The sequence below is a fragment of the Zonotrichia albicollis genome, chromosome 4 (genome assembly GCF_047830755.1).
Source record: "Zonotrichia albicollis isolate bZonAlb1 chromosome 4, bZonAlb1.hap1, whole genome shotgun sequence".
Classification (NCBI taxonomy): Eukaryota; Metazoa; Chordata; class Aves; order Passeriformes; family Passerellidae; genus Zonotrichia; species Zonotrichia albicollis.
The window spans coordinates 10,056,885-10,074,311 of NC_133822.1; the positions used below are offsets into that span (position 1 = coordinate 10,056,885).

A 17,427-nucleotide genomic window follows, 5' to 3' on the forward strand; every position below is an offset into this window, starting at 1 on the left:
CAGAGGAATGTGTAGGTATAAATAAGCATTTTAACAAATCTTAGAGTAGAGTTTTATTTTTTGTACTAGTATCTCTGAGACTTTTTTCAAAAGGAAAAAAATCCCAGAAAACTAGAAGTAAGTTGAAACAGGACAAAGGAAAAGCCAAGGTTGCTTTTGGAAAGATAGATTCTCATTATAGCTATCATTTTTGGTACCTTTACTAGAATACTTTCAGATGCTGAGCTATGCTTTCTTAAGAAATGAGAGTTTTGTGTGAAATAACATTTTGTGTATGCATATAAATGTACCTGCACACATGCACAAAAACACACATTCTATGGGTCACAGAATATTTTCCTTGGATGAATATTTTCTGAGGAGATGAAAGTAAATACTCTTTTTTTTTATTTTATTGTTGCATAGAAATATTTTACTTGCAAATGTGACACATAAAAATACTGATCTGGTATCAACATCCTGTGCTTGTAGAAAACTTTGTTCTTTAGTAAATTATATTATGAAAAATGAAAATGGGGAAATAACCTGGAATATAGCTAATCCTTTCCCCACTAACTAGAAGAGATTGTCAGATGTTTCCGCCTATCTTTTTTTGATTGGCTTATCTAGTAGCAATTCCACCACTTGCTTTTGCAGATAATTCTAGAACTAATAGATCTGAATTTTATATTATTTATATCACTATTGCTTAATTACCCATCACAATGCCTTGTCTTGTCCTTGCAGTATTTGCTGTTTACTTTTCCCTTTCTCTTTTTTCAAAAACAAATATGTGTTATTGTGCTGTGGTTTAACAGCTTTATCTTCCATTTCTTCGAACAGTGGAAAATGGGTAGGGAATGTTTGATACTTATCATACACTAAATTTGGATAAGTGAATGAGATTGACAAAGATGCAATTAAAAAAATTTTTGGGGGGCTTTCTTGTGCTATACCTACAGCACACATCATGGCCTGTGTGGTCTCTCAGTGGCTGCCAGATGAGATCTTGTTATTGAGAAATACATCCTTCTGCAGGAGAGCCTGTTGAAATCAGAAACAGTGTAATAGATATTTATGTGAGTAACACTGGCAAAAACAAACTAGATATATTGCATTTTCATTTACATGTATGAGTATTTTCTAATGCTTTGCCTCCTTTTTTTCTTCTTTGAAAGAAATGTCGCATTGTCTTCAGATCAAACACTATTTTATAATATTCTACAAGTGTCAGAATATGACCCAATTCTTTAATTCTTAAACAGAGAAAATTCCCTTGAACTTTAGTTTACCTTATATAATAAGTGGCAGAACTACTTAAGTGTAACATTTTCCTGTAAAATATTTATGAAATATAATATAAACAGTTAAATAGCTCTCAGTTAAATAATATATGTTTTGGACCCATTCATTCCTAGGTGTACTTCTGACAGTTTGATAAATATATTATTCTGTGGCAAGTTATTTCATACAGTTCATTATGGTGTTTTTACATGTTTTTCCTAGTGTCAGGCATAGAGAATTGTATCCTCTATTGTATAGTGCAATATGCAGCAGGTATTAAAAAAGTCATTTGTCCTCAGATAGTCCCATGCCTGTAAATAATATGCAGAATATAAATCTCTGTTTCTATTCTATTCTAAGAAAAACATTGCTCTCAGATTAGGTATATAGTACTTGGGATCTGTAGTTCTAATATAATATCTTCACATTTTTCATATTTATATTGAAAATTATATTGGATGTAACCAGCATATCTAAAACGTTGAAATTTATTTAGAAATTGTCATGTAATTTTGTGAAAGGATTCTGAATTTTTTCTTCTTTATTAATTTTTCTCTTCATCTTTCAATCTCTACACATTACTATGAATAATCCATTGCAGCTTTTTCATAAGTTCTATTGCTTTTGAAGATAGATAAATTTTTTTAAATATTCATCTTCTTAGAGAAGGCATAATAATAGGCATTTTAAAGGTATGCGGAAGTTCTAGAAGTTCTTTGCTAGCTGCACAGATTCTAGTTTTGGTTTTTGATTTTGGTGTATTTTTCCAACAACATTCCATTTTGAAGTGGGAGGGGTTTATGGGAGATTTTTTATGATTACCATCGAGTCAAGTGAGGATATAGAGATGTTACTTTTAATTTCAGGAGACTTTCTCTGTTCCATTGTAGAATTCTCTTCACATAAGAGGGACCTTTGTTATCATTGGGAATTTTTCTAAAAGCACCTGAAAGGCTTAGGAGCACAAACCACAGCTGAAATTCAGTACAGTCTATTGTATGACTCCATTGGATAATCAAATGTGACATGAGGAGTGATAATGTTTACATCAAAGTACAATACACTTCTAAACAAGCACTATCACTTTTCTGTCTTGCAAAACCCAGCAGAAAAAAATGAATAATGTTGGGAGGAAAAGGAAAGGGAGGATGGGTGGACATATCCATGAAGGTTTGAGAATAATATGCAACAGCAAATAGTACAGTTTATAATAGTTACATGACCATTAATGGCTCCCCAATGTTGACTTTTATTCTCCAGCTACACTATTTAAGATCAAGTGTGTTGAATTCTCCCAGCTCCAAGTCAAATGGCTGAAGAATGTTTTGTCTGTTAATATTTGCAAAGCATTACTGATTCTGAGAGGTTTCAAATATGTCCTAAACTATTGCAATAAAGCTTTTTTCTGTCTCTTTCTTCCAAGTAATTCACTTATTTAGAATTTTACAGATAATTAGGCATACTGGGGGAAGAAACGGAAGAGAAAACAAAGATAGCTATTTCTATGTGTTGCCCATTGCTACAGTGATTAAAATTGCAAACAGTGATAAAAACTAACCTTGGTTTATTTTTAGAATGCATTTTGGAGATTAATTCATCTATGTTCATTATGTATCTAAAACTTAGATTAAATTCTTAAAATTTGGATCATAAAAATTACTATTTTCAGATTGTATTTGTTTGGATGCCCTTCTATAGGAATTTTAAAATGCAGTTTGGGAATGCCTCTTTCTTTTGTTCTGATAAAAAAAGACAGCTGGATAAATACCTTAAACTAGACATCTGACTTTGAACAAAACAAAAGCTAAATATGACATATCCAACCCTGCAATATATGAGCTTGAATTCATTCATACAGCTTTGTGTCATAATTTAAAAAAAAAAAAGGGTACTTAAAATAAAGACAAAAAAAAGGTCTTTGGTGTATTCAGTTTTCATTAATATTTAAAAGCATTTGAGATGGATCAGGAAAAGCAGGGTCAAAGCATGGATGTATTAGTGCCAGTTAACTCACATGAGGTAGGCTTTCCAAAGACACTGATGTAGCAGCTGAATACATCTCCTTTCTTTGAGTTAAATCTTTCCAGAGAGGATATTCTGGTCAATTAAAAGAACAAACTTTGGACTAACAAAGTCTTCATTTCTAGAGAAGTCTATTCACTCTGTTTATAGAGTTTCTATGCTCAGGGAAAATTAAGTTTATTTCAGAGTGTGAGCTGTAGCAAATCTTTGTAAACTCACCTGTGGAATACAGTCTTGAACTCTGCATATGCTGTGAGTAATTTATTTCACAGGAAAAAAATATCTTGAAAATTTCCTTTCATCTTTTTGGTTATTTCCATTTCGATTTTCCCTCTGCCTTTTGCTTTTCTCACAATGCCTCCTTTCTCCTCAATTCTGTTTCTTTTCCTGTTGATGACTGCAGATAGCCTTACATACACTGTCAATCACATGCCATCCTGCCCAAGAGCATATGCTGCTGAAAATCACATGAGATAGCTCCTTTTAATCCATCTTTTACAGGGGAAATTCAATTTAACAGTCATTTTGAATAGCATAAACCCCTGACTCTTGGCATCTTCATTTTAAATGAAAGCACCAGATTCTCTTTCTGTCAAAACACAGGATTTCTCCATAGGAAGAATTCTCCTCTTCCCATACTGGTGTGGTAATAACCATGTAGTAAGTGGTACACCTTAATAAATCAGGTCCTCAGGAGACTGGGCTGTCTGTGTTTCATCAGCAGAGGTCTGTGATTATTTGAACCATATGTATCTTCTAAAACTCAAGTTTTTTAAATCGATTATTTCACTTGTTAACACTATTAAGATATTAAACGTAATGTAAAACATCTTCTGTGAGTATAATTTTAAAAGGACTTTTATTTTTGTGCTTACTTCCTTGGAGGTATATTGGATGAAGTGCATAAGTTCACAAAGAGTATTTCATGGATGCTTGTGTTTTCCATAGGTTGGAATAATTGCACAGTTACAAATTCCAGTTTATATTTCTACTATTATTTTCTATTAGAACATAGAAATGTGTTTTAATAGAAAAACACATTTCTGAAGCTTTCTATAATACAGTTTACCATGCATAAAGAAATTTATAATATTGATGATATCAACAACATTATTGTGTATCATCACCTCCTAAAATGCTTCACTAAAAAAGGATCATTAGGATTTGAAGTCACTAGAAAATTTTAGGCAGCCACATTTGCAGGTCACTGAGACCTGGGAGTTCATAATAGCCACAGTGTTGTGCCATTTTGCATAAGCAATTTTTTGCTAATTTCTATCACAACCATATTTCTGAACTGTGTTGTCAGATAGCATTTTGGGGATGCATGTACCTTTTCCAATTAAAAATCCCACTGGTAAGATAAACAAATGTTTTTATAATAGAGTATAATGGTATAATGAGTATGTCAATTTACCATAGCAAATTTGTTTGAATGAGTGCCAAAATTTGCTATCTAATACTGAAGTGAATTTAAAATAAAAATAATTCACCATTCTGCAAGTAATGTCCCTCTAACTGGAAACAGATATGGAAAAAAATATAGTAAGCTTAATTTAAAATATTTTAAATTATTATTGTTGAAAACTAAAAACTATCATTAAAAGCATAATTTATGTAGGCATCATTTATGGTAGTATTTTAACATTGAATTTATGAAAATTTCTTCTCATTCTGAGTTAATCTTATGTAAGCTGTTTCTCAGGTCTAGATAAAATGCAGAAGGAAAACTATTTTCCCTATACTGCTCCACATCTATTTAGTCTATACTAGTGTGATTATTTAGGTCAAAATTAATGAACTTAATTGGGAAAAATGGCAGATGAATTCTGGATTAGGCCTTCTATGAGAAACCATCCTATCTTACTGCTGTAAAAAAAACCTGTAAGGTCCAGAAGTTCATAGGGTCAAATATGTTACTGTTGAAAACTAAATATCACTTCAACATACATGACTGTTTAGCAGGTTCTGTAACTGCTGTCATTTGACTTACAAAGAGGTTTTCTTCTAAAAAAATCTGTAAATCATCCATCATTTCTAAGTAGGCATGATTAAAACCCAAAACATCAAGTCTCTATTTCAATGAATTTAATTTCTTTTCAAGCGTTACTAACATTAAATTGAATATCCGATATTTTTTTATTTGACCAGCATGTAAATCTAGAAAGGTATCTTAAAAATGCTGTAAACTCAGCTTGTATGAATATGGTGTGTGATTTCCTTTAAACTGATGTACATTGTAGAAATTTCCAGCAAGCAATAAAAATATTATAAAATACTGTGTAAGCATACATGTTTTTACTGTTCTGTAATATAGTAACACTATAAACCCTGGTCTTTTTGTAATGGTTCTGTTTCTGTTATTAAGTGACTAAGGCCAAACCAGCTACAGTGTTGCTAGCTGAATATGTTATTTTGCTACCAGGGAAGAAAAAAACAAGTATTTGCCAGATGTGACATAATATGTGTATATCACAGTATGTATGTGGCATATAATAGTTTGAAATGGAAATATCAAGGATTAGGACTTGAGCTGTCATGATTAGCCATGTTAAGAACTTTCAAGCTACACAGAATATTTTCTGTCATTATCTGAGTAGAATTAGAAGAAACAAAAATATTTCCTATGATTTATTATATGTTCCATTTTAAGGTTTTTCCTATATTCTTAGGATGAAAAAAATCCGGAAGAGTGTTTTGTCTTGCATACAGATTGAAACTATTCTTGTCTCCCCAAACTGTACCTTTTAATTTCAGAAACTTTTGCCTCTGTAATTTCGACAGACTGACAGGGAAAGATTTTGTTTGAAGTTTTGACTATAATTTAAACTTCATCACTAAATCCAGAACATGTAGAGGAAGAGAACCAAATAAGCAAAATTATTCATGGGCTTTGCTGCACCAGCTCCCTTCATGGAGCCAATTACATTCCCCAAATAAAGCGCAACAGCCAAACTCACCTGCTGTTAAGAGCAGAGGTTGAATCATATGAAAGTAGTTATGGAATAATGGGTTTTTGCTTGTTGTTACTGGAGTTTGCTTTCTGTCTCCTTCTCTGCCAAGTTTCTGAGGCATCTGCCTGGCAGCCACATAGATAAAACCTCAAGCAGTGAAAGCTCATACTTCAGTCTCCCTCACCAACTTTTAAACCTACCTCCTGCTGATTCATCGTCTCCCAATAAAACACTAAAGTATCTTAAGAACAGCATTTAAAAATTACAGTGGTGTCTTTCAGCATTAGTACTACCCTTTTTTGTTAGTTTGCTATTTGCAATTAATTCTGCTATTACAGTTTTTAGCTCAGATTTTGCTACCAGTTCTCCTGCAGGAGGATTTACTTTGGCCAGCTCTGGCCAGTTAACACTGTTCCCTTTTCTACTTCCCAACCAGTTCAGTTCCTTGCTGTTTCACCTGAGTTAATGTAACTTTCCATTACCTGAAAATCACTATCATGACTCTATAATTACTTTATAGGGTTATGTTGGACTGAGGACTGTAAGCACAGAAGAGTAAAAAAATGTCAGTCTCATATTCAGCAGAATTGGGCGGTTTAGGTGAATTTTACTCTCTATTTTTTTTTCCCTGGAAAGAAATCTTCTGCTTCCTATTAGTTTTATATAGAATATTGCCAGTTAGAGGTCTTAACCTTGTCCAAAAAGATTCAACCACGTGTAAGTTTATACTTTTGTCCTTGTGATGGATGAGTCTTTAGAGTACCCTCAAATAAATATGTGCCTTAAAGTACCAGTGTTTTGTAACAGAAGATACATATATTGCCTGGTCTTACAATTGACCTGTAGTTCATAAACTGTGTCACAGATATTTCAGGCTCTCCTCTATGCCTCTTTTTATTTTTTCTCATTTTTGTTTCTGTCTCTTTCCTGCCACTTGTAAGCAGATTTTGTTATCACTTGTCAGCAATATAGCAAAAAGCTAAAATAATTAAAATTACATAAGGCTCACAAAGTTCTTGTAAAACTTGTTCCACTGCAGTATCTGTATTCAGGACTATGCCAATAATTTGAAGCATAGGATGTCATTCAGGTGCTCACATTACCTAGGCTTTATATCAGTGGCCTGTCACATTATTGATGGGGACAGAAGGCAACCCCGGCCATTAACTCTTCCTGTAAAGCAGCACTGAGACATCCACCTTATGTGGGCTCATTTGTCAGTGCCCTGCATCTGGAAAACATCTTTGCTGGAAGAATGATCTGCAGCACGAAGTGGTGTGGGAGGTGAGACTATATTTCTGAAGAATTTAAAAGAGGAGCCAAAGATTTTTATGAGGGCAAAAAAGGGCAAAGGCAATAGACATGTGCAGTTGTGATGATGTAATGCTATGAAGAAGAGAGCAGAGCAACAGCAGCTTTGTCACTCCCTGAGAAAAATAAAAAAAGATTAAAAATTTGCAATGGTATTTGTATGTATTGAAGGTCCAAAATTATATATTACTCAAAATATGCTTAAATTCTGAGAGTGTGTTATAAATGAAATGTCACTATAATCTGGTTGCTGTGGAGCACCACTGAGATTTTTTTGCATTTAATTTTCCAAGCATATTTAAGTTATCATTAATTTTTATTTTAAAAACATTTTAACAAAAATAGAGTGACAATTTTTTTTTCTAATTGAAGAAATGACTGTTCTAAAATAATCTTAGAAGTTAGAATTATATACTGCTCATTGAAATATCCAAGAAATTGCCTATTAGGAATATAATTAACATTGTTAGACCAATGTGTAATAGAATCCATTTTGTCAAACAGGATAGAGTATGAATACATTCACCAAAGTAGATCTGCTATAAAAGAAGGTGTGGTAAGCAAGATCAGTCTGAACATTTGCCAGCAATCTCTGTCAGACAGATAGCAAACCATCAGGTTTGTTCTCAGCTTTTAAAACAGAAAGAAATCAGATTTTTTCTCTTATGAAATGCAATTCAGCAGTGCAGACTTGCTTTAAAGCTTTCAGAGGTAAAGTGAAGTGCCATATAGGAGTATGTAAATATTGAAGTAGTCTTTCCTTTGTTGAATAAAATGGTCTTTGTACTGCAATGGGGTGGGTTTAGTTATGGTCTTAAGAGTTTAGATTAAAATGGAAAAGCACTATAGCACAAAAGATAACATTTTCTCAAATTTGTGGATCAGTACTCTAGAAGATTTGTTTTTGCCAAAAAATAGGAAAGGCCTTTTCTCTTTTTTCCTATGTGCTGAGTACTAGCAATATATTCATCCTGAATAATTCATCCTCTGTGTCTCTGGCTTTTTGTTTCTTTATGCAGATCTTTACAGAACAAGTAACTTTTTTGGTGGTTTGTTTGTTTTTTATTTTGGTTTTGGGTTTTTGTTTTTGGTTTTTTTTGTCACTTAAACCTATAGAAACTCAGTAAAAGGAAGAGTTCTGCTCAACTGAAACACTTAGTCACTCCCACTTGAGGGAGAAGCCAAGAGAGCTGGAGTGGAACTTTTCCCAAGGAGTTCTGACAAGGGGTAATGGCTCTAAACTGTAAGAGCTTAGATTGAGATTAGATGTTAGAAATCTTTTACTGTGATGGTGTTGAGACACTGGCACAGGTTGTCCGGAGAAGATGTGGGTGCCCCATCCCTGGAAGTGTTCAAGGCCAAGTTGGACAGGACTTGGAGCAACCTGGTCTTGGAGAAACTATGGCAGGAGGGTTGGAACCAGATGATTAAGGTCCCTTCCAACCCAAATAATTCTGTGGTTCTCAGAGCTAACAATGCATTTGTGTGAGCATGAAAGCTGTGCTATGTGTGGAGGCAGCAGCTCATCCAGAAGCAGTACAGCTTCTTTCCTACATTGAAGCCAACCAGCTTTCCTGAAGGGGCATAGCACAATAAAAATTGTTCTACTGCGTCAGAACCTGTGTCATTTACATCAAACCTCACCATGGTGAGATTCACTTGCCTAGAAATGGGAAGCTTCTAGTGCTGTCTTAGACTCCCAGATATACAACTCATTCTCCAGGCATTCAGGATGTGCTGCGTTATCCAAATATCTCATGTATCCTATAACATATGGAAATTCTACTACCTATCAAAGGATCTACATAATATTGCTACATTTGTGATTCAATACAAAATCATTCTCCAACCCCAATTTTTTGGGTTCCAGTCCTTTGAGATGTCAGGTTCATTCCTATTCCTTTTTCTACCCCCACAGCAATGCCATGTCTGTGTAGTTTGCTGGACCTAGCCTTAGAAATATATCTTTTTGCAAGTTCTATCTTGAAAGATATTTAATATTCTCAACTCCCATTTAAGACAATAAGATTTGCAGGTGTGCTTTGTGGGACTGAGTCTTATATGAGCAGTTATCAGTTTATGTGATCGGGTAGAGAATTGTTCATCATTATGAGAACACATGTGTCATATCTCTGATCTATGTAAAGAAATACTGTCTCATTTATGAACAATTTGCCTTCAGGATAACATGAAAATAAATCAGGGGAAGCTACCACAGTAACCTTTTGTTGCTTGTATATAACTAGAATTAAAATGCAATTCCTTTCACTCCAAGACTGATTAAAAAATAAAATATACTGAATGATTTATATTCTTGCAAATAAAAACTGGCTTTATTTAGGACCAAAAGTGTATTTCTAGCTCTGCTTTCATTTCATTTCTAATCTGTTCAGAAACAAGAGATGTTCTTCCAAAACAGCAATCTGCTCATTTGCTTGGCAAGAGCAAGCTTTGAAAGTGCCATTTCCACATTGCTGTGCAGCTGTGTGCTGAGTGTGTCACTGTCAAAAAATGTGTGTCTATCCATTGGTTAGTATGCAACGCTTAGACAAGAAAGTCTCTTGTTCTATTCATCATGATGTTCCTCTCTGTGACTTAATTTTCCATTTTCATTAAGTGAGGCCAGTCACACACAGGTACAACTATTTAATAGATTCTGTTTGAAAATCACTAGAGAAAGACATCATATGAGAGGCTGAAATTTTAGTACAACTCCTTTGATGTAAATTTTATCCACTAAGGAAACAACTTTCAGAAACTAGTTACTTTTACCCTCTGTTGATCTGAACTCAGCCTACCTAGTAAATGGAGTAAAACATATTTATCCTATTACTGAAATCATGCACAATATACTTAATAATTTTAAAAAAATAGAAATGTTGTCAATTTGTTGGATTATATTAATACCCTTTCGAGCATTAAATTTCTTAATTACAGAACATCAGCTGCAGTTTCTATGTTTCTGTGAAGGTGCAGTGTGGACAAATAAACATAACTGCTGGTATGGCATGTGAGCAGGAGCCTCCAAATTGGATGGGGGCTCATTTGTCTTCTCTAGCTCAGAGACAATTCCACTTCTTACAACATCAGCTTCAGTACCACAAGCAAACAATTGAAAAAAATATGCCTACGGAAAGCTGAGAGGATAAGCATATTTGATTAGTTTTACCAAAAGTCATTTCTTCAAAATAAAACAATTTGCCACAGTACAGACATAAGGACATAGTTACTTTCCCCCAGTCCTAGCTGTGTTGTTTTGGAGGGAGTCTGAGGATACTCTCTCAAATGACTCCTTTTGAGGCTTCTCAACAACAAAGTTGTTTTCAGCCTTTTTGACCTGCTGCTAGCCAGGTTGTGCTCTGCACCACAGTGCAGAGAGAAACCCATGTTTTGCCTCTTTCTTGCTTTCTGAGGCCTGAATTCAAGTTTCTGCAACATTACCCAGAATGAATTTCCTTTTCTCAGTGGAACTGGCTTTAGCCTAGATGATATACAGCTAAACCTCAGATTCCCATATCAGGTCAGTGCATTTCTTGACAAAATCAGTGTTGGAAAATTACTCATATGCATTTCACAGATTTCATACTGTTTTCACTGAATTTAGAGGCAATACACACAGTGAACTAAGTGAAGACAGTGCTAAACTTAAAACCCACAATGCCATCCTCCTAAAAATACAAACCCAGATAAAATAGTGGATACGTTGAAAACCTGGAGTTTGACATACCTGAAAGACAAGGACACAATTTCCAGTGTGTTTTTTTTCAATTTCCATTAATTCATTCCGTTTTTGTCCATTTGCAGTTACTGTTCTTAGAAGTACTATTGTATTTGCAGAGAATGCCCCGATGAAGGCAGGAATGATGAATCTGACTCCATGTTCTCAGAAGGCTATTTTATTACTTTATAATACTATATTATATTAAAGAGTACTATACTATACTAAAGAATACAGAAAGGATACTTAGTAAATGCTAAACAGATAATGAAAACTCCTGACTCTCTCCAGAGTCTTGACACAGCTTGGCCCTGATTGGCCAATGAGTCAAAACAACTCACAGCAGAATCCAATGAAACAATGACCTGTGGGGAAGCAATCTCCAAACACATTCCACATGTGAGCAAAACTCAGGAGAAGCAAATGAGATGAGAATTGTTTTCCTTTTCTCTGAGGCTTCTAGCTTCCCAGGAGAAAAATCCTGGGTGAAGGGATTTTTTTCAGAGAATGTGAATACCACAAAGTACATTTTCCTTTTCAGAAAACGTCCAGGAGAAAACTGACTTTCATCTCTCCCTATCTCATATCTTAGGCATAAAGATTATGATGGAAAGACTCAGAGACAAACCTCCTGTAGAACTGGCTTAGTTTAAAAATTGTTCCCAGGTGTTTCGTGTCTCTTTCTTACTCAAAGATTATATGTTTAGCATTTTAATGTCCCACAACTTCTCGCCCAGTTCCCTAGGAGGATATGAAAATGAAGCCATGAAAGCTAAGCTTTTTGGTATTTATCACAAGCACTCTGATTGTGTTTCAGAGCTCTGGGATTTAAACAGGACGTCAGTCTTTCGTAGCCCGTTTGGATATCTTGGACTTCACGTAATGCTGCTGGATGAGTATCAAGAGCGACTGTTCGTGGGAGGAAGAGATCTCTTGTATTCCCTCAGCTTGGATCGAATCAGCGACAACTACCGAGAGGTGGAGTAAAAAGCCATATATGTACATTTATAGTATATATTTATATATATTAGTCACTTCATGTTACAGCATGTAGCACAGGATATTAGAACTTGCATGGCTGAGGTAATGGAGTTTTTGTAGGTGATTTGTGCATGAACTCTAAGGCCATATTTATATTTAAGAAAAATGCACTAATTACATTTTTTTCCCTCCCCTCTTCACCCATAAGGCTCACTCTGTATGAGAAGACTGGGAGTCATATTACTATTTCTCACTGAATTTCAGCATGGTTACAGATGTTTAGAGCTCCTCACATTTGTAGACATCTGATTTATCTTGACTACATTATTGAGGAATAATATCTTCCTGGTATTTCTGGGGAGTTTCAGAAGATAAAATTTTAAGGAAAAAAAATAACATAAATAAAAAATAACGTAGTATTTTTACATTTTATATTTTTAGTATATAGCATACTATATGCTAAAAAATAGCTTATAGTAAACTATAAAAAGTTTTAAATAGCAGCATAATCCTTGAAAGTTTTTTGGGTTTTTTTAACCTTTAGAAACTGGATTTTGTATTGGTTTGAGCCAGAGGTACTATTACGTAATGACTGAAAGTGGCATTTGAAGGCTACTCAGTGGTCTGTGGGAGAAAGGTGGGTTAAGTCATAATCCTGGCAGAGAGCTCAGAACATTGTGGAAACCGCAAGTGATTGGCAAACTGACAACTGAAGTGGAGAGGCTGGAGGCTGAGCTGATGTGAGCCTTGGATTCCTTACTCACTTCTGCCCTTGGAAGCTAGAACTGGAAAATAGAGTGGCAAGGGAAGCTGGCAGGAGCATTGTTCCATTGTTCAACTATTTTGAATGCAGATAAATGATGTCTTGAAATATTTCAGTGTTTTCCTTATCTCTTTTTTAAAATTTTCCCAATGTGTTTTGATGTATTTTCATTTATTTGCAAATTAATTGGTAGAATAAAAAGTGAGTAAAATAAAATAGTCACTTGAGGGAAATATTTTTGTTGATTTCTATACTGCACTGACCAATGATGTTTCAAAATATTTTTTTTTTTTGCCTTCTTGCTTAAAGTGAATATCACTATTCTTATGTCAACACTCTGACCAACTTTACCATAAATATCTTTACTTATCTCCAAGCATAATTAGCATGTTCCATTACTGTTATGGGATATTAATCTTTTCAGGGAGGCTATTTGAGAATTTATCTACATTAAAAAATTTAACTCCTCAGGGGGCAGAGTTACATACTGAGCTTTGTTCCTCAACAGTGAGATATAAGCTAATTCCTTTTCACTTTGATACAAATTATTAATATCCTGTGACAAGATATTAGAGCTCGCAGATATAAAAACATTTAGAACAGCATTTTTTTTTCTATAAAACAAGCTTTTTGTCTCCACTCTCTTCTTCCCTCTTTGGCAGTAGATCTGTGAGGGAAGATGACAGGATAGAGCACTTCATGCTTCTGTCCAACCACCATCATCCCATCTGGACACACTCAAAGTTCATTGCTTCCCTTCTTGTTTTTGAGTGGAATATCAGCCATTTACTCTGAAACCATGTTCTCTTGTCTGGAGACCTGTGTAGAGTATGGTAAAGTGATGAAACTCTTCTTGCCTTTTTTATGGTAAAGATGAGAAACTGAAATAAATGAAGCTTGGCCTGGCACCTTCAGAAACATGGTGCAATCTCACTGTACAAATGGCACAAGTTTTTTCTTTTTTCCGAGAGTTCACTCAGTGCAAATCTCATTCAAGGATAGTTAAGGAAAGTGTGATAGTCTTACAGCTTTATCATCAAAAGTGTGGAATGAGACATTTCTGTTATAGGAATCCTTAATTGCTGAGATACATCGGAGAAGGTTCCTGGGGTTGAGAGTGTGGTTGATTAATTATTGCCAATGTTCTTAATTAATTGATGTTTAACTGTGTCTTGGTTAGTTTTTGACCTTTTCTTTCAGACTGAAGAGTTTAGCTTAATTAATCTAAACTGAAAGTTGTAATCCACTGAAAGCATATGAGTGCAGGCAAGTTCCTAGATTTTATTCTCTCTCTAACCAGGATGACTCACTGTCTGCAAAAGAAAGGTTTCATGAAGTTTTGGGCAGATTTGTATTGATCTTCATCTTCTCTGACCCAGAAAACAGTTTATGTCATTTAAATCATAGTCATCCCTTTCTCAACAATTTGGAATATGAATATGCTTTCTAAAAACTAAACTGAAATCCATTCCCAACTAGAGATTTATGCCTTTTGCTGTAAAATGACCAAAGAATTCAGTTCTAGCCAGCATATTAGAAGTTATCCCAAAGAAAAACAACTAAATGCTGAGTGGACATAAAATGCTTTTGCATTGAGACCTGTTTACTGCCAAAGTAATCCAACATTTCCAAAAAACTTAACTTGTGATGCATGTGAGGTATGCCTCCTATAAATCTGTATTTAATAGACTACATGTTTTCTTCCAGTTCAATTTCTTCAGCTTTCAAACACACTGCAACACTCTGAAGGGTAGATTATAGCTTTTTCATGTAACTCAATGGCTGTTTATATAAATGTCTACCAAATTATTTTAAATACATTTTATCCTCACCAATTTTTCATATACACTAAAAAAATCATTAAAAAAAAAAAACCTGGGGAAAAAGGCCTTCAGGAAAAAATATTACTACTGTCATTCTTTCATTGGTGGAGGAATCCAGACATTTTGGTTGAGCTCTCAACTGTAGCAAAAACCTTCCATGTCACCTGGGAAAAGGAGACCCCCCACTTCTCTATTTGTCCAGTAATGTTTATTTTGCCTACTTTGCTCTTTGTATCTCTCATTTAATGCATACAGAGTGTATTATAATCTTGCTTAGAGTATGTAACACATAATGCTTTATGGTTTTGAACATTACTTAGATGTCTTGTCTCCACGTGAAGAGTGCCCTTACACTGAGGGAGAATATGAAATGTGAGTATCAATGATTACAGAGAATTAGAACCATATAAGAACTCAAAAACTTGCGTGAAGACAAAGCTTTGTAGGCACATTTTACTTAACCTTTGTTTTCCCTAAGAGCTCATTCCCTTTGACACCATCTTTTGGAATAAATCCTTACTCATATTTGAAATTTGGTCCAAAGCCTTCAAGGCTTGTAGTGATCTAAAAATAGAGAACTTTCTTTGGTGTCTGGTGCCAAATTTGTTTTTGAAAACATTGCAGTTTATTGTAATTGGTGCCAGAGAGGATCTCTATTAACAGCAAACTTAAGCCAGTGCCAGTAGCTCATCACCACTGGTCAAACAGCTCCTAAAGGGGGACCTTTGTTCCTCCTTTGGTCTCATGTTGAGTGAAAATAAACTGCTCTTCCTATTTGCCCACAAATTCCTTACAGATAACTTCAAGAGCCTCAGTAAGATCTGAGTCTGAACAGAAACCTTCCCACTTCTGTAAGTGGGCTTGTGCAGGCAGAATTAAATTGTGCTGTTTCTCACCTAGTGTGAGATGGCTCCAGATTCGGTTTTATATCTCTACTGTAATAAATTATAGAGACCTCATCTTATATCTTGCCTCTAGTGAAGCTCTGCTTCACTCCAGAGCTGCCTGAACATCAGTCTGCAAGAGCAGGGTTTGCTTGAGTCTTCTTTAAATACCGTGTAGGAATGTGAAATAATGTAAACTGAAATAAGAGGCACACAATTTAGTGAGTATTATCCGTTGGAATAACCTTCCAAGAGGTTATTTGTTGATAAATATATACAATATTCAGTCATCAGCAGATATTTTAAAAGAAATTATGTTTCAGCCAAGCACAAGTTAGCTGTTAATTAAGCTCTATTTATTGACTTAAACTGGGGACAGGCTGGTTGAATTGCTTAATTGCCCTGTCGCACATTAGAGTTCAGACTAGAACACACAGTGGTCTGTTTAGGCCTGAAGTGCTATAAAGCTCATATAATTTCTTTAAATTACTTTTCAGTATAGATACCATCGTGTTTTTTAAGGCTACTGGCTGAATGGAGAGGATGTTTGCAGACACTAATTAGCATTCCAGCTCCAATTAAAGTTTCGTCCATATCTGTACTTACTTTCAACTCAATTATTTTCCCATGATGAATATATTTTAAAATATCTTTTCCCGACAGTGTTTTACCATCTAAAGAACTAAAATTACATCATCGAGGTCAAGGATGAGAATACTGTGGTACAATAGGAGAAAACATCACTCAGCAAGCAAATTTAAAATTTAATTCACAGTAATCTAAAGTGCTGAAAAATTTTGAAAAATTATGTTAAAACAAATAGTTATGTCAAGACTGCAGCTAATGGGATGTATGCAGTGTGATGCTAGTACAGTCTACATACCCAGGCAGATTTCCCAAAATACTTATTGATAGCTTGCCAAATGATTGCAATCCCAGCAGAAAACCAATTGAAAATTAAGGCTGGTAATTGTCACACCTCTTAAACATAAACATCAAGAAAAGTAATACATGGCAGGTTAAAGACTATTATTGCAGCTGATTAATATCTGGATTTTCATGCAGTGCAAACTCATCCTATGTTATGCTAATTTTAAATTTGATATGATAGCAAAATCTGACATGCAGAGATTTTTTAGTCTTGATTCTAAAATACTCTTGAAGAAATTAAAATCTTAATACTTATTTATGTTAAACACAAGAGCCTTGCAAGAGTTATGAGTTTTAAAAATAATTTCTGGAGAGAAAAACTTCTCCAGGACACATATATCTATTACTAGAGTTACAATTCAGACCCATATACTTCAGGCAATGAACATGGACTTGCCTTAGAAGTCAGCAATTTTGTGAGGAGGGCAACAAAAATGGTCAGAAGGCTGGAACATCTCTCATATAAAGACAGGCTGAGGGAATTGGGGTTCAGCTGAAGAAGAGAAAGCTCTAGGGAGACCTCATGCTGGAGTTTCAATTTGTAAAGGGGACTTACAGGAAAGACAGAGAATTTTCTCAAGGTCTGCATTGACAGGACAAGAGACAGAGGTTTTAAAATAAAAGGCTGTAGATTTAGATTAGATACTAGGAAGAACTTTATTATGAGCATGATGAGACCCTGGAACAGTTTGTCACACAGAAGTTGTGAATGCTCCATCCCAGGAACTGTTGAAGCTCAAGCTGGATGGGGCCTTGAACAACAGTGAAAGAAATCCCT

At 34.8% G+C, this 17,427-nt stretch overlaps 1 protein-coding gene across 1 annotated transcript in view; it reads left to right on the forward strand.

Annotated features, from left to right (window-relative positions):
- Nucleotides 1-17,427, forward strand: part of SEMA3E (semaphorin 3E) — a 129,655-nt gene that overhangs the window by 54,345 nt on the left and 57,883 nt on the right. Inside the window, exon 2 of the mRNA XM_005489170.4 lies at nt 12,086-12,246. Within this exon, the coding sequence (XP_005489227.2) occupies nt 12,086-12,246 (161 nt within the window). The remainder of the gene's footprint in view (nt 1-12,085; nt 12,247-17,427) is intronic.